The sequence below is a fragment of the Lingula anatina genome, chromosome 10, assembly GCF_051362555.1.
Source record: "Lingula anatina isolate TDL-2025a chromosome 10, LinAna3.0, whole genome shotgun sequence".
In the NCBI taxonomy this organism is placed as follows: Eukaryota; Metazoa; Brachiopoda; class Lingulata; order Lingulida; family Lingulidae; genus Lingula; species Lingula anatina.
In genome coordinates, this window is record NC_141776.1 from 14,238,572 (window position 1) to 14,256,788 (window position 18,217).

General features: G+C 37.5%; 3 protein-coding genes across 3 annotated transcripts in view; 1 reads left to right on the forward strand and 2 right to left on the reverse strand.

Moving 5' to 3' along the window:
- LOC106163404 (uncharacterized) overlaps window positions 1–5,309 on the reverse strand; it is a 23,554-nt gene extending 18,245 nt beyond the window's left edge. The window contains exon 1 of the mRNA XM_086997146.1: window positions 5,171–5,309. Within this exon, the coding sequence (XP_086853272.1) occupies window positions 5,171–5,173 (3 nt within the window). The 5' untranslated portion in view covers window positions 5,174–5,309. The remainder of the gene's footprint in view (window positions 1–5,170) is intronic.
- Window positions 1–9,019, forward strand: part of LOC106170848 (uncharacterized) — a 13,191-nt gene extending 4,172 nt beyond the window's left edge. Inside the window, exons 5-15 of the mRNA XM_086997145.1 lie at window positions 261–438; window positions 2,761–2,990; window positions 3,447–3,644; window positions 4,074–4,274; window positions 4,606–4,791; window positions 5,064–5,267; window positions 5,664–5,864; window positions 6,196–6,396; window positions 6,760–6,939; window positions 7,306–7,506; window positions 7,852–9,019. Of these exons, the coding sequence (XP_086853271.1) occupies window positions 261–438; window positions 2,761–2,990; window positions 3,447–3,644; window positions 4,074–4,274; window positions 4,606–4,791; window positions 5,064–5,267; window positions 5,664–5,864; window positions 6,196–6,396; window positions 6,760–6,939; window positions 7,306–7,506; window positions 7,852–8,528 (2,657 nt within the window). The 3' untranslated portion in view covers window positions 8,529–9,019. The remainder of the gene's footprint in view (window positions 1–260; window positions 439–2,760; window positions 2,991–3,446; window positions 3,645–4,073; window positions 4,275–4,605; window positions 4,792–5,063; window positions 5,268–5,663; window positions 5,865–6,195; window positions 6,397–6,759; window positions 6,940–7,305; window positions 7,507–7,851) is intronic.
- On the reverse strand, window positions 8,763–17,653 carry LOC106163403 (uncharacterized). Its single transcript, XM_086997148.1, has 3 exons — window positions 17,322–17,653; window positions 14,036–14,101; window positions 8,763–9,916 (listed from the first exon to the last, which is right to left on the reverse strand). Exons 1-3 carry the CDS (start codon window positions 17,443–17,445, stop codon window positions 9,174–9,176), a joined length of 933 nt encoding a protein of 310 aa, XP_086853274.1. The 5' UTR covers window positions 17,446–17,653; the 3' UTR covers window positions 8,763–9,173.
- Between the last annotated feature and the right edge of the window lie 564 nt (window positions 17,654–18,217).

The window sequence follows — 18,217 nt, forward strand, 5'->3', positions numbered from 1 at the left end:
TATTGGCCCAACGTAATTATGTAAGGCGATTTTTTTCCTCATAAAGACGCGCTTAAAATGTTTTTGCTTGAATTGATAAGAACTACAATGCTGTTTGCAGAGGTAATTCTGTTTCTCAGGGCCTTTGCTAGATCCAATGTCAGATTTTAAATTGTTGGGGATACAATTTCGTAATTGCACCGTACCAACGTATGTGATGCTTTGCTTTGGCGACCTGAAATAATCTTTTAAATAACGAAACCTCTTGATCTTTCTGCCAGATAAACGCCGCCAGTGCGGGTGCGGAGGTGACTATGAGCTCACGGCCCCCACAGGGACCCTCCTCTCCCATAAGGATTTTGACAGCTCGGACGGGATGTTGGTTCGACAGAAGTATCTACCTTGGTCTCGGTGTCAGTGGCTCATTCTTATGCCTGCAACTGCTCTGGTGACGCTAAGGTAAAGTTGATTGTAATTAACACAGGTTCATGTTTTATAATACACATACACTTACAATATATGAACGTAATGACAGTAGACAGATTCTACAAACATTTTCTCCCTAATTTAATAGAAGTCATTCGGATCGGATGTACAGTCCCGCCGGAAAGTCCCCTTACCAAAAGGCTGCATAGTCTCCCAACCCTGCCCCGTATGGTCGAACAATAGAGGCCGCATGATAATTACAGGGTAGGGGAATCGGCAAGAAATTATTATCGGACACCCTAATAACGTGAAGGTATTGTTTTCTGATTTCATTGTTTGTTCTCTGTTGTCGTGACTGTGGTTGCGTGCGACGTTGTATATGTGCGAACGCTTGTTTTTACGTCGCTTATTCTTCTTTGTTACGTTAAAATGATACATACGTTACCGATACATACATTACCATGAAGCGTGTAAATATTTATTCTATTTTCATTGGTTTTCTTTCGCTTTGTGGGCCAACACTTATGTCTTTTATTTGTGTTTCATTAAAATAGTGTTGGCGCACAAAAGGAAAGACAACCAATGAAAATAGAATAAAAAATATTTACACGCTTTATGGTAACGTATGTATCATTTTAACGTAACAAAGAAGAATGAGCGACGTTATAACATGCGTGCGCACATATACAACGTCGCACGCAACAACAAAGTCGCGACAACAGAGAACAAACAATGAAATCAGAAAACAATACCTTTATTTGGTTACGTATGTATCGGTGACGTATGTATCATATAAACAATTTCAACAAACGGTTTCAAGACAAGTAATCTTTACTTGCTCTGCTTTTCCTTTTTATTGTAATGTAGTATACCGTAAGAATAAGGCGAACGCTCACAAAACGGACAACAAACAATAAAAAATATTTACACGCTACATGGTAACTATTTTCATTGGTTGTCTTTCGATTTGTGGGCCAGCACTTATGTCTAAATGCTACATTAAAATGAAAGAAAACGAGACGAATGAGATTTCTTGCCTTCAACTATCTGTGAATTGTCCATTTGATTCATACGTTACCGATATGTACGTGACCAAATAATATGAAGGTGTTGTTTTCTGATTCCATTGATAGTTTTCTGTTGTCACGACTTTGTGAGTGGGTGTGACTTTGTATATGTTCGCACTACGTTTAACGGCGCTCATTCATATTTGTTACGTAAATATGATACCTGTACATACGTTATCAAATAACGTGAAGGTATTGTTTTCTAATTGCATCGTTTGTTCTCTGTTGTTGTGACTCTGTGGTTGCGTGCGACGTTGTATATGTGCGCATGCTTGTTTTTACGTCGCTCTTTCTACTTTGTTACGTTAAAATGATACATATGTTACCGATACATACGTTACTATGAAGCGTGTAAATATTTATTCTATTTTCATTGCTTTTCTTTCGCTTTGTGGGCCAATACGTATATCTTTTATTTGTGTTTTATTAAAATAGTGTTGGTGCTCAAAAGGAAAGACAACCAATGAAAATAGAATAAAAATTATTTACACGCTTTATGGTAACGTATGTATCATTTTAACGTAACAAAGAAGAAAGAGCGACGTAATAACATGCGTGCGCACATATACAACGTCGCACGCAACCACAGACTCGCGACAACAGAGAACAAAAAATCATATCAGAAAACAATATCTTCACATTATTTGGTAATGTATGTATCGGTGACGTACACTGTATGTATCATATAAACAATTTCAACAAACGGTTTCAAGACAAGTAATATTTACTTGCCCTGTACATATACCACTTTTCTCATGAGGACAATGAAGTGAAATGTCCCTTGTGATGTTATATAAAATATAAAAATAAAATAAATAAAAATATAAATATAAAATATCCAGGGTCTTGGATAAAATTGAAAAAAATGACTCTTTTGGACAGCATCAATAAGAGGAAAAAGTCCTTTATGGTGCATGTAGCCAAAAGCACAGGGTTGGGAAAGGGAATCCTGAAAGGCATGGTCAATAGAACTAGAAGGAGAGTGAGACCGCAACGGAGGCTGCAAGATGATATATACAGAGCGGTGGGCTTGACAATGGCTGAACTTTTCAAGGTTGCTCAGGACCGGGACTGTTGGAGACGTACCGTTGCATGTGCCACGGCGGGTCAGCCTTGACCCTTCCGTCTCTGATGATAATGATGTTATATAAGTCGTTGAAAGAAGAGAGATACCTTTGCATCCAAAATTAGCGAAAATTGATGGGGTTACTTGCTAGTCTACCGTTTAAAACATAGTTATTGGTAACAAAAACGTTTTACATAAAAATAACGAACATTTCAATTATAGATTTGACCATTTCGATGTTCGAGGCAAGTCTTCCGCCGGCCTTTGCTATGGGGATATGTTGGTTGTCCACGACGGCAGTTCCAATCGAACTATTGGACAAACTTTCTGCGACAGTTACCAGGAGCCATTTTCCCTGACGTCGACAAGCAGTAGCCTTGGTGTGAGGTTCTTAACCGGACCAATGGAAAGTATGGATACCAGAGGAACGGGATTTATTTTGACCTACTTTGGTTAGTTTTTTATGTTCAAAGTTTTCATTTTGATTCTAAATGTCTAAATGGTTTTCATTCGATGCAAGCTCATCTGAAACGCACTTCTGTTAATCAAACCAATTTAGATAAACGTTTTGATTTTACACAAATATGTGTTCTATTCAAACTGTTAGAATAAACAGGAATTTTTAAGTATAGGTAAAGCAAATATCAATTCAAGTAAATTAACTTTGACCATTACATTTTTCCACCCATCTTTTTCGAGAAGAAAACCTGTTATTTTATCTTAGTGCTTTATACAGGTTCAGTATGATTACCAAAAAATTATATTGCAACATAGTATGACTTTTGCTGTATAAGTACTGGCGAGAAGCATCTTAATGCATTGCGAGCTTAAAACGGTTTAGTTTCAACCAAAAAGCTTGTGTTAACACACTGGTTCAGTGTTGTATTTAATACCTTTCGTTGTTGTAGCAACTTGCAACATGCCACCTCGTATCCCTGGAACTAACGTGACGTTCATTGATAGCAACAATGATGGCCTTGACATTGTGACGTACGGAGAGTCTATCTTGTTCACGTGCCAGCCAGGATACAATATGGCCGGTGGTGACGTCATCAAGACGTGTCTAGGAAATGGAACTTTTTCGGGCATCGATCTTCAGTGCATGCGTAAGTTTTAGAAAGGTTTTCTAATATTTTGCGACAACTTAAATGTTCTTTCTTGAGAGGGTTAAATCGCGATTTCTAGACCTTTTACTTTCATAACTATACCAATGCCAACTCTGTTATACACTGTAGCTGGCGTATGTTGTCAGTTCCCTGAATCATTAAAATGTGCACAACAGAGTATATTATTATAGAATTACCATCTGCCTATTTTACTCCAAGTACAATGTACATGTACAATGTACCTTCTCATACACAGAGGTCGTTTTCAAAATGTGACAAACTCATTAGTGGCAAATCGTTTGTGTTCTATAATCATCTTAATATGTCATATTTAATCACCGACGTAACCTGTGAAGACGCACGAAAACAATATCTTATACTGTCACGAGTGTCGTGTACTCGTCATGTTTTGTTTCTCACCCTACACAGCCGTACGTTGCCACGACATCCCAATCATTGCCAACACCCAGTCATACTACACTGATGTGAATCTTGATGGCGACACTGTTGTCTCGTTCCGCGAAGTAGTCACGTACGAGTGCACCATGGGATACTTTCTGATGTCAGGGGACCAAGAGCGTCGGTGTCAACAGAATGGGAGCTTTAGCGGGACAGATGTCGTTTGTGAAGGTAGGTTAATAACACTGAAGTGTTAAGACAATATCTGTGTTATTCAAAATTGAAGCTGAAACGCAATTTTGAACATCAAATGATGAAAAAGGATTAAATAAAGTAAAATAAAAGTATATTAATTAAGTACATGTATATTTAATAAACAATCTCGCATTAATCATTTTGTTATGTTCTCAAAGAGTTATGGTGGGCACAAAGCGTATGTAACCAAGTATGTAGGGTATTTCACTAGTAGAAAAACGATGAATTTTTATCTACTGATGAGTACTCCCACTTTTAAATGTCATATCGCATACTGTACATGTACATGCAGCTCATATACTTTTAGCTCTAATGTGCCACATCCCGCCTATTCCTCATACCACACATACATTTCTGATGCACAACGAGAACCTCACATATCTTCACGAGGTAGAATACGTTTGTGACTATGGTTACCGGACCAATAGTGGGGACTCAGTGCGCATGTGCCAAGCAGACGGAAGTCTCAGTGGCCAGAATCTCGACTGTAAACGTATGTTGTTTTTGATTTATTATCTAATTTGATATTGAACACGCCTTTTTAATTATCTTAAACAAAAAGGTGATTTGAATCATTGAAATTTATATTTAAAAGCATTTTCTTCGTCAACTTTTAAATATAATTGTTTAACGAAGGTTAGGACATCACTTAATGACCTATTTTTACACCATCTCTAAATTCCAATTTTATCTGCTTCATGAAATGTTAGCTTCTCATGCACAGATTTTCATTCACTACTTTTTTGCATTGTTTTTTTTTTTCAGCTGTAACCTGCGCATATGTTCCTGAAATTCCACAAACAAACATATCATACGTTGACCTGAACAGAGATGGCAAAGACATTGTGACATTTGGTGAGACTGTGACTTACCATTGTCAAAAAGGGTACCTGCGAAGTGCCGCTGGTAACGAAACCCGGTTTTGCATGGCCGATGGCACTTTAAATGGCACGGATGTAGCTTGTTATGGTAAATTGTCACTTTATGAAAATTCTTCAGTCGCCTGCTGTTCGATCTGCATTTCAGATGTGCAATATCTGATATTTACAACCAGTTGCTTGCCTTCGAAATCTAGAAAAAAGTACAAAAATTCTTATAGCAAGCCCCACTACCCCATACTGCCGTATGGCACTCCTTTATTAATTTATTAATTTTAACAGTATATTCCTGCCCCTTTTATATTATAACCCTTTTCTTTGTACGAATTAAAAATACCTAACGTTGTTTCTCATTGTACTAATTACTGCTACAAGAAAGCAAATAAGAATAGCCAACTATTTGCCTGCATATACTAACAGAATAATTGTTTTTATTAATGTGTATTAAACTGCTGCCTAAAAAAATAATTACCATGATTGTTTTTAGCAATACGCTGTCTTGACGTACCACTCCTTCCCTACTCGACCATGACCAGCACCGACAGCAATGACGACGGCGAGGAGATCATATCCTACAGAGAGGCAGCAAACTACCAATGTTTGCAAGGTTATTATAGGAAATCTGGCAGCGAAAGGAGAATTTGCCAGAGCAGCGGTTCTTTAGACGGCGAGGACCTCGTTTGTGCACGTGTGTATTTTATGGCATTCATTTTTAACAAGTTGAATGCGAGGTCATTGGGAGGCATAGTTTCAGTTTTGAATTGTTTTTGGCTCGGAATAATTTATACATGACAAGGGCGTTACAGCGCAAGCAATAAACCTCCACTGTTTTAGCTCAGACAGGCCGAGTAAACTGCATACACATACCGGTACCTTAGAGTGAACAGAATTTCAACTTATTCATGTTAAATAATATATTTAGCTTAACTGTCTTCCTAGTCTCTAGTCTTCCTGTCTTCCAAGTCTCTTTAATGTGATCTTTGAGTGAGATTAAAATATCACGAATTATTTTCTTATAGCTAGACAATGTAACATTATCCCAGTGCCGGAAAATACCGAATACTTTTCTGAAGATACTAACAACGATGGTCAGGATACCGTGACGTTTACGGAAGTTGTGCACTACGTGTGCAGAAACGGGTTCTTTCCAATGGGAGGAAATTTGAAAAGGACGTGTCAGCATGACGGGCAATTAAACGGGACAGATCTCTACTGTAAAGGTAAAGCAGTTGCTTGTGAAAAAACGGGAAAGTGTTGCCCTATGCTTCATAGCCCTTTAATTTACTTCAAAGACAAGACTTAAAAGCAAATGTAAATAATTCCAGTGTCAATTTTAAAATTCCAACCGTTTTGCTTTATTACCGTATATTTGGTAAGCTTAGACAACATCATAACGATTATCGAACCATAAGCACAACAAGGCGTTTGGATGAAGGCACCGTATAAGTTGCAACCATTTGAATTTATCTGAACTGCGTGTTTCCATATGGCATATTAAGTGCTTTCAGATCCTACATGTCTCCTACATGTATATATAGCCTGAAATGGTAGTGTGAAGGTAAACTCAAACATTGTCTTTATAGCTGTTGATTGCAAAGCGCCACCTAAGGTTGAGAACGCCGTTGTCATGGTGACTGAAACTTCACTCGGTTCTGTGGCCCATTATTTCTGTAATGCTGGGTACCAAAGTCAAGGCCGGCATACTTTCAGTGGCGAATGTAGTAAAAATGGGGATTGGATTGGAGAATTTACAGACTGCTCAGGTAAATAACTGATTACTTGTTTTCAGACGGCTGAAACAGTCTCGAATGAAAACTACTCGTCTTGCTATTCCTTTTATACTAATGCGCAATACTCAGTCCGCGCATCTCCAATTCCCCACCCTATGATCTCATTTCCTCACCTGACTTGCTTCTCTAACACATTTACGTTGACTCGTTAAACGACAATAAATTCATTTCTTTGGTGGAAACACAATCTACGGGAAAAATCATTTTATCTGTGGAATTGGCTGGCTTAATTCAAATTTTCCAATGTATATGCTCATAAATTCTTGTAGCAGCTTCATTTGATCATCCGCACCCAAAATATTACCAAATAGCCGACTGTGGTTCGGTTTCCATTTTTAGGTGTATTCTGCAAGCCTCCAGCATCCATTCCAAACGCTGTTACTTCTGTTGGGAACCATGCTGCGAAACCCTGGGGATCATACATCAATATCACGTGTCTCCCAGGATATCTCATGGAACACGTGACTGGGGGTGTGGTCACGTGGACATGCCAGGGAAATGGCTCATGGGAAGGGTTGAAAGTCAGCTGCAAGGCCATCGGTACATTTCTATTGTATTACTTTGTAAAATGTTTCAAGGTGCATAAGCGTATGTGTTAATTCTCACCATCGGTGCACTGTTAAAAAGCAAAAAAGCAAAAAAAATTAAGACTGAATTAATTTAGCATGTACTGGTAAACACATGAACAAACATGTTCATGTACAATGAAGGGCCCCAATGCCATGTTATTCCGCCAAGTCTCTTATGCAACTTATGTCTTAAAATCTTTTGACAATTGTTTTAGATTCATGGAAATAGTTTACAGTTACCATTTGTCCTAAAACATATTTCTTTTAAATGTGCTAAAATTCCTAAAAAGTAGATTTTGCTCACTGTTTTCCATAGATGACAGGCCCTCTCGGTCGAACGGGAACCAAAGCTATGACTGGATCATTTTTGTCATCGCAGTCGTCTGCGCAACGGTTTTGATCGCCATCATGGTAGCAGTAATAGCAATACTGACGGACAAAAGAAGGCGGATATCAACCAAAATGCGTCGTCTACGACGTGAGTACGAATCCTCTAGTCTCAGCTCTCCGCCGCTCTCTAGTCGAGGCACGCCGTCTTGTTTGTCAGATAGGAATCTCTTGGCTGGAGGGCTTCCACTAGCGTACCCTGGCGGGATGTTTGTAAGTGAGGCTTCAAAGGAAATGTACGAGGATATTTGGCGGTGGTACAAAATCAGCGACGCGGAAAATCTAGCAGACGACAGGAATGATACAGGTACGCGTGCGCACTTCAATCAATTTTCTGAAGCCCCATTGTATATGCATAGCGTAGACGGACCGAATTGCGATTTGAATGAGAAAGATTTCATTGAACCCACCAATACAGAGCAAAGAATATCGCAAGCTCGGGACTGGGGAAACAGTATGCTGCAACAACGTGGAACAAAAAACTCCAGGGACAGTTCGCCGGGTAATCAGTTTCGGTTGGATGACGGCGTCATCCCAAAGCAGTGGGAAAAAGAAAACATGCGTCCAGAGGAAGAAATAATAATTTACGAAGACTTGACATGTTAAAGGGTTAAACAGTTGCATGTAACCAGAGGCCTTAGGAAACACACACACATACACACACACACACACACACACGTACGATAAAACGTGACAACTAGACAGTATGCTGCAGACTTGGTGTAAACAGTTTCCCATGGTGCGTGACAGTGCGGTTTAAGGGGTAAATTAATGTAAACAATAATAGTGTGCAGCGTGTTGATTTTAGAGTGGTTATCATCAGACTGAAATACACCGTCACATACAGGTATATTAATCATCCGAAAGACTTTTAATAATTAAGCAGGCTTAATAATTGTTTAAATTTTGGCGACTACCCTTCATATCTCATTTACAAATGAAAAAAGTTGGTGAATGAATATTCTAAACCTAAATTAAAGGAGTGAAGACGGTACGAATATAATGTGGAGGTGAATAACAATCTCAACTATTACTTTTACATGCATTTTTCCTTTAACTGTATAATACATATAAATTAATAGATATTTTTCACTGCATACTGGTTCATACTCTCTAAATACATCGAAAACCACATCTATACATGTTTCTCTTGCATATATCTTAAGGATGTTGTCTTATGTAAAATTTGCTTTGCAGTCGCCATATGTTGATAAAAACATTCAAATTCAATGTCTGTTTATTTACACAACGTCAGCATGTTCGAAGATGTCCGAGATAATCTCTGTTCGAATTTCTAGATTCCTTGATGACAGCATATAGTTCAGTGTGGTGTTGGAGTTCCAGACCAGATGTGTACGTTATAAGAGTCAGAGCAGATTGGTCATAACGATGGTTTCTTAAGCTCGATCCTGCTGGGGCTATGCATTCCTTGGTCAGTGCACATTTGACCCATGGTTTCAGGATCTTCTCATACGTATCATTCCTTTTGGTCCAGCCATTAAGATTTCCTGAGTACGATGGTTTCAACTTAAAGGTTTTCTTGTCTAAACCCATGAAAGTGCACATTTTTTCATAGAGGAACACCGTTGTATCACCATCTTGTCCTTGGACAAGCAGATATCCATCATGTTGGATCAAGTTATCAATTTGTGTTATTTTACCACGGATGTGACTACCGGCATCGATCCAAACAATGTTACCCACTTCGTCTACCATTTGTTTTATTATAACTGGTTTCCAAGCATACTCTTTTAAATTCTTTAAATGCTGAGGGTATTTTTCGAAAGGAAAACGTCGATATGTCACATTACACCATGTTTGAGCTTCCTGCACTTGCTCTGGCGTCAAACCTAGATCCCACACCACTATATTCAGTCCTGGTGCCCAGTAATGAGCTGATCCAACAAAGTTCCTCAATCCAGGAGAATAATATCCGGAATTTGCCCCCGTTACAAGAGTGAAAGAGTAATTTCGAATTCGGTTTGGCATCGGTCCTGCAATATGTGTAAAGTGAGCCATTACCTTTCTTGTGCCAATTTATGCAAGTATATAGAGGTATCTGGGTTCAGCAACCATCCATGAGCTTCTGAGGTACACCCTCCCCAAAACAGTACCCTCACCCCAAACCTATTGTTATAACCCTGGTCAGCCACTACATAGGTATACATCACTCAACGTGCCATGGATGTTATCGTCGACACTTCTGTGCAGAGATAGATTAAGTGCGGCTTTAAATGTAAGAGTTTACTAAAGATTTTCGATATTAAGGAATAGACACAGAGGCAGGCCAAAAAATGACCCATTTATAAGCAGGAACAGAAAGGAAAAAAGAGGAATAGAGCGGAACGCGTTAGCTTTATTTATAGAATTTAGGAAAAAACATTCCATTCTGAAAAAAAAACACCTTCGACCGAACGAGCGTCCGAGCTTACTAAAACTGAAATAAGTTAAAAAGGTCGGTATTTTTTCTCTATTAGATACTTGACCAGTGGTTAAATCGCATGTACACATTTACATTGCTGCTTCAGTCAATACCTTATCATGAAATTAGAACAGTTCTGTAACTGATATGGAGTTCTTAGCGTGGTATATGGTCATAAAATGTAGAGATAAGCATCTTTCAGTACTTGAAGATATTTATCCTAATCGTTATCGATGCGTCTGAATATGAGAACAAGGACGCTTTAAGCCGTGTGCTAGCTAAAGGAATACTAGTTAAGCTGCATTCCATGACTGACGCAAAGATATACTTAAATCATTTTTTTCTCAATATTCAGGTCAATGCCAAATACTGTGGGCCATAAGGGGTCTATTGGATCATCAAAAGAATACATGTAAAACGTGCCTTGACGATTGCGAATTTTTAACCTTTAACCGTTTTATTTGTTTTACGTATACATGTAAATGTGAACACTTTAACATGTCATAAAGAGGAAAAGTTTGATTAATTGTTCTCTGCTCTTCTCCTTGTAAGAAGCTGATACCTCTCTAGTAAGATTTTTTGTGTTATTTTTATGTGGCACTTAGCCACGGCCATAATTAATGGTATAGGCGAGGGATATGTCAGCCTGGAGTGTAACACTATCCTTTAATTGAATATAGTTATCTTAGTACAAAGTTATAGACTACATAAAAATCCATGTATCCAATGAATTGTTCAAACAGGACACGTGATGTATCGAGAATACATTACCCTGGAAAAGCTTAGGGCTCATTCCGAACAAGCTGATTCGCGGAATTATATATCCGAGGATCAAACATGGCGACCCATTTAAAAATCAATGCCAACCAATCTCTTGATGGTCTCCCCGCCTCGACACGGGGTACCATTTTTGTTTTGAAACTATTCATGGATTTTTGGTTGACTTATATGAAAATGATCCAGTTTAGAGCTTCAAAATAATAATTATTTTGAAAAATATGGCCTCCAAGATTTTAGTGGCTGTCAGTATATAACCAAAAGATTTGTAAGATGTTTTGCTTATTGACTCTTTAAAATGTAAAGTGAAAAAAAGTGCAGTAATAAGAAAAATTAGAAATGCTGTTATATACTGATGAAATATTCATACACGTGCCAATCTCAATAAAAAGAATGGGAAGTTTTAAAGCTACATTTTATGTACATACTGAAAAAGTTACGATAAAGATATAAAATCAAAATATTAAGGTATGATCAATAAAGTAAACAAAAACGAAAAAAAATTATAAGGTTAATATTTTGACAAAAGTTAAAATTACATTCCCCTCCCCATCCCCCGTCCCCACCAACGGACTTGGTTGGACTCCATGTAAATATGAGTCCCGAATTTGGACTCCCTGTGCCCGAATTCCTGCAGAACCCCCTGTTGGCCCTTGATAAACTTTTCATCAGATTAAGCCTGTATTAAAAAGAGAACTTACGTGATGGTCAGCCCTATCAATGATCCTCTTTTATAGAGTCTTAGTATAACTGTACCTTTCAAGTACACTTTGTCAATAAATAAAAGGGTTTGATATATATTATACGCCGAATTATCAGTTTAAAATGTAATTTAACTGATTTTTTACCTTTTTGGGCATGTTTTAATGGTCATTTGAAATGCGGAATACCATGCACTTTAAACCCGACTCTTTGCTATGTTATATAATCATTTATTTATAATATAATGATATTATATTTTTATATTATTGACGGCCATCTTGAATTTTGAAAATTGATCAATGTGCCGTATGTAGCCACTGCCAAGAAAGCCCAAATATAATTGGCTTTTATACCCCCAAAGTATTAAATTCTTTTTAAAATTTCAGGGAATAACATTCTAAGTATTTGACTATGGGACCCGGGGAAGTAGCAAACAGACTCTTAAGGGGTTATTGAACTGTCAGATAATCTTATTCCAAGAGTTTAGGGTCATGACTAACAGAATATTATAATAAGCATAAATATAAAAAGGGGATATGGTTTTAATAAAACTAAATATGCAAAAAACACACTGATTCTGCAGCCTTTATCATTTTCTGCCTTATGTTTTGATGGCCATTTTGGTTTTTTGCTAGGTGGTACGCGATTAAGCTTATTCACTAGTACTGGTGTGCTCTCCTGATAGGATACACGTTCAAAAAAGCTGTCAATAAAGTTTACCCGACGACTTCTTGTCATTTTTCTATTTTTCCTCATAAATTGACGGCCATATTGAAAAATGCTCAAGGTCTCGCAAATAGCAACCAAGCTAAGTTTACTTCTCTCGGCCTGAAGAATGCATTTCAACAAAAAAAGTTTACAGGAAAGAACATTGCAGGGTCCGACTATTGGGCCTATGGGAGTGGCGAATCGACTAGTGGTTTAAGTCGCATGAACAAATTTACATTGCTGCTTCAGTCAATACTTTATCACGAAATCAAAACAGTTCTGTAACTTAAATGGAGTTCTATTTACCTTACCGTGGTATTTGCTCATAAAATGTAAATAGAGGTAAGCATGTTTCAGTGCTTGAACATATTTATCCTAACCGTTATGGACGCGTCTGAAAACAAGGACACTGTAAGCCGTGCGCTAGCTAAAGGAATACCAGTTAAGCTGCATTCCATGACTGACGCAAAGATATACTTAAATCATTTTTTCTCAACATTCAGGTCAATGCATAATACTGGGCCATAAGGGGTCTATTGGACCCCCAAAAGAATATATGTGAAACGGACGTAGGCGATTGCGAATTTTTAACCTCATACCTGTCTGTCTTATCGACACATTTTATCTTGTCTAGACATCTCCCACTAGGTGTTTATTCTTGGTTGGGGGAGGGTTTTGGCTGGCTTCTTTACACCCAGGCTCTCTAACAGTTGGGTATAGAAATTCATCTCTGAAAATCCTTCGGCGTTTTGTTTTTAACATTGTGAATTTTACCATCAAAACCCAGGAACAATTTCATCACTCTTCAAATAACCTCTGATGTCTTGATTTGTTCTTTACGCCCTAATATAAAGATCAAAGTCTTCCTCAAATATCCTGTACTCTGAAAACGTGGAACAACGGGGAGGGGGGGTAGATTTTTTAGATTATCATTTGCTGCACCTCATTTATATTAACCATTGCCTCAATAGTCACAACGAGCTACAATATTGGTTCTCATCTCAAGGGCCTTGAGCAGAACTTTCTCCCAGAAGGGTGAGATTCGGAGTATTATATCTATTCTAGGGCCCACAAAACAACATGTCTTACTGGAGATAATTGCCTACAAATGTCAAAACTCGTTTATGGACACATAACTTGATTCAAAATCAAATCTGCACATAAAAAATGTTGTTGGTAGATCCGTGCTCCCCAGAATGGTTTGTACTTATCAAAACGTATAAACATTCAACTAAATACTTTTTAGCAAGGGACCACTGGTAGTCAAACGAGGATTACATTAAATATCACTTTAAAAACTCCATAAATGGTCCCATTGTTGTGGTTCAAAGATGTGTGAATGGATCTTATGAGGCCTGAATAGGATTAATATCCCGAATAACAGTATATTTTAAATGTTAAAACAAAACTTGTACAAACGTCTGTCCCATCATTCATTTGGATGAGCCTTAGTACATGGGTAATGTTTCAACATTTGCCTCCATTTTGTGGGACGACCACTTACCTGCATTAACTTGAAACGTGAGCGTTGAACGGAAAACAACCCCAGCGAATATTGCTCCAACCACCACTAAAATAAAAGCAGCGACCTTTTGCTTTCTGGATATTGTCGAAATGTTCATACTCATTATTAGCAAAAAAATTGTTGACGCTCAGTATACAAGAGCCTCTCACCAGACCATCCGGGTTGTTTGTGTGTGTTAAATAGGACAAATGTCCACATCAGCTGTAGATTTGAATTAAGGTCACTGATTCCGTACCAGTCTGGTATAATATGACGGAAATAATAAAACAATTAATGTACAGTTAAGAAACAGATATTGTGATATTTGTTTTACGTATACATGTAAATGTGAACACTTTAACATGTCATAAAGAGGAAAAGTTTGATTAATTGTTCTCTGCTCTTCTCCTTGTAAGAAGCTGATACCTCTCTAGTAAGATTTTTTGTGTTATTTTTATGTGGAACTTAGCCACGGCCATAATTAATGGTCTAAGCGAGGGATATGTCAGCCTGGAGTGTAACACTATCCTTTAATTGAATATAGTTATCTTAGTACAAAGTTATAGACTATATAAAAATCCATCTACCTAATGAATTGTTCAAACAGGACACGTGATGTATCGAGAATACATTACCCTGGAAAAGCTTAGGGCTCATTCCGAACAAGCTGATTCGCGGAATTATATATCCGAGGATCAAATATGGCGACCCATTTAAAAATCAATGCCAACCAATCTCTTGATGGTCTCCCCGCCTCGACACGGGGTACCATTTTTGTTTTGAAACTATTCATGGAATTTTTGGTTGACTTATATGAAAATGATCCAGTTTAGAGCTTCAAAATAATAATTATTTTGAAAAATATGGCCTCCAAGATTTTAGTGGCTGTCAGTATATAACCAAAAGATTTGTAAGATGTTTTGCTTATTGACTCTTTAAAATGTAAAGTGAAAAAAGTGCAGTAATAAGAAAAATTAGAAATGCTGTTATATACTGATGAAATATTCATACACGTGCCAATCTCAATAAAAAGAATGGGAAGTTTTAAAGCTACATTTTACGTACATACTGAAAAAGTTACGATAAAGATATAAAATCAAAATATTAAGGTATGATCAATAAAGTAAACAAAAACGAAAAAAAATTATAAGGTTAATATTTTGACAAAAGTTAAAATTACATTCCCCTCCCCATCCCCCGTCCCCACCAACGGACTTGGTTGGACTCCATGTGAATATGAGTCCCGAATTTGGACTCCCTGTGCCCGAATTCCTGCAGAACCCCCTGTTGGCCCTTGATAAACTTTTCATCAGATTAAGCCTGTATTAAAAAGAGAACTTACGTGATAGTCAGCCCTATCAATGATCCTCTTTTATAGAGTCTTAGTATAACTGTACCTTTCAAGTACACTTTGTCAATAAATAAAAGGGTTTGATATATATTATACGCCGAATTATCAGTTTAAAACGTAATTTAACTGATTTTTTACCTTTTTGGGCATGTTTTAATGGTCATTTGAAATGCGGAATACCATGCACTTTAAACCCGACTCTTTGCTATGTTACATAATCATTTATTTATAATATAATGATATTATATTTTTTATATTATTGACGGCCATCTTGAATTTTGAAAATTGATCAATGTGCCGTATGTAGCCACTGCCAAGAAAGCCCAAATATAATTGGCTTTTATACCCCCAAAGTATTAAATTCTTTTTAAAATTTCAGGGAATAACATTCTAAGTATTTGACTATGGGACCCGGGGAAGTAGCAAACAGACTCTTAAGGGATTATTGAACTGTCAGATAATCTTATTCCAAGAGTTTAGGGTCATGACTAACAAATTATTATAATAAGCATAAATATAAAAAGGGGATATGGTTTTAATAAAACTAAATATGCAAAAAACACACTGATTCTGCAGCTTTTATCATTTTCTGCCTTATGTTTTGACGGCCATTTTGGTTTTTTGCTAGGTGGTACGCGATTAAGCTTATTCACTAGTACTGGTGTGCTCTCCTGATAGGATACACGTTCAAAAAAGCTGTCAATAAAGTTTACCCGACGACTTCTTGTCATTTTTCTATTTTTCCTCATAAATTGACGGCCATATTGAAAAATGCTCAAGGTCTCGCAAATAGCAACCAAGCTAATTTTACTTCTCTCGGCCTGAAGAATGCATTTCAACAAAAAAAAGTTTACAGGAAAGAACATTGCAGGGTTCGACTATTGGGCCTATGGGAGTGGCGACTCGACTAGTGGTTTAAGTCGCATGAACAAATTTACATTGCTGCTTCAGTCAATACCTTACCGTGGTATTTGCTCATAAAATGTAAATAGAGGTAAGCATGCTTCAGTGCTTGAACATAATTATCCTAACCGTTATCGACGCGTCTGAAAACAAGGACAATGTAAGCCGTGTGCTAGCTAAAGGAATATCAGTTAAGCTGCATTCCATGACTGACGCAAAGATATACTTAAATCATTTTTTCTCAACATTCAGGTCAATGCATAATACTGGGCCATAAGGGGTCTATTGGACCCCCAAAAGAATATATGTGAAACGGACGTAGGCGATTGCGAATTTTTAACCTCATACCTGTCTGTCTTATCGACACATTTTATCTTGGGCTTCGTTCACATGCAATGTCTATTTTCTAAATTCTATTTTTTATTCGCGCTATCTTATGATCACGGTCTGTGCCCTGAATATCCCGCCGCGTAATTACTGGCAGCGCGAGCCAGTTACTTATAGTAACTTATAGTAACTGGCTCTCATCTCAAGGGCCTTGAGCAGAACTTTCTCCCAGAAGGGTGAGATTCGGAGTATTATATCTATTCTAGGGCCCACAAAACAACATGTCTTACTGGAGATAATTGCCTACAAATGTCAAAACTCGTTTATGGACACATAACTTGATTCAAAATCAAATCTGCACATAAAAAATGTTGTTGGTAGATCCGTGCTCCCCAGAATGGTTTGTACTTATCAAAACGTATAAACATTCAACTAAATACTTTTTAGCAAGGGACCACTGGTAGTCAAACGAGGATTACATTAAATATCACTTTAAAAACCCCATAAATGGTCCCATTGTTGTGGTTCAAAGATGTGTGAATGGATCTTATGAGGCCTGAATAGGATTAATATCCCGAATAACAGTATATTTTAAATGTTAAAACAAAACTTGTACAAACGTCTGTCCCATCATTCATTTGGATGAGCCTTAGTACATGGGTAATGTTTCAACATTTGCCTCCATTTTGTGGGACGACCACTTACCTGCATTAACTTGAAACGTGAGCGTTGAACGGAAAACAACCCCAGCGAATATTGCTCCAACCACCACTAAAATAAAAGCAGCGACCTTTTGCTTTCTGGATATTGTCGAAATGTTCATACTCATTATTAGCAAAAAAATTGTTGACGCTCAGTATACAAGAGCCTCTCACCAGACCATCCGGGTTTTTTGTGTGTGTTAAATAGGACAAATGTCCACATCAGCTGTAGATTTGAATTAAGGTCACTGATTCCGTATCAGTCTGGTATAATATGACGGAAATAATAAAACAATTAATGTACAGTTAAGAAACAGATATTGTGATATTTGTTTTACGTATATATGTGAACACTTAAATATGTCATTAAGAGGAAAAGTTTGATTAATTGTTCTCTGCTCTTCTCCTTTTAAGAATCTGAAACCTCTCTATTAAGTTCTTTGTGTTATTTTTATGTGGCAACTAGCCACGGCCATAATTAAGGGTCTAGGTGAGGGATATGTCAGCCTGGAGTGTAACACTATCCTTTAATTGAATATAGTTATCTTAGTACAAAGTTATAGACTACATAAAAATCCATCTATCCAATGAATTGTTCAAACAGGACATGTGATGTATCGGGAATACATTACCCTGGAAAAGCTAAGGGCTCATTCCGAACAAGCTGATTCGCGGAATTACGTATATATCCGAGGATCAAATATGGCGACCCACTTAAAAATCAATGCCAACTAATCTCTTGATGGTCTCCCCGCCTCCACACGCGCCGTTAGTCCCTGCAGGTGCCTAGCAATTAAAATATCGGAGTCGAGAGTTAATCCGTTTAAACTTAAAGCCTACATTGGCTTGGTGACAGGTTTGAAAAATGTTATGATCTGGGTGGAAACTGTCGCTCGATCA

Excerpts from the sequence above, each read along its gene's own strand:
- LOC106163403 (XM_086997148.1), bottom strand. The coding sequence starts at position 17,445 with ATGAGTATGAACATTTCGACAATATCCAGAAAGCAAAAGGTCGCTGCT. Across the intron at positions 14,102-17,321 it reads CACGTTTCAAGTTAATGCAG|TGGTGGTTGGAGCAATATTC; the intron begins GTAAGTGGTCGT and ends CTTTTATTTTAG. Across the intron at positions 9,917-14,035 it reads CACGTTTCAAGTTAATGCAG|GACCGATGCCAAACCGAATT; the intron begins GTAAGTGGTCGT and ends CACATATTGCAG.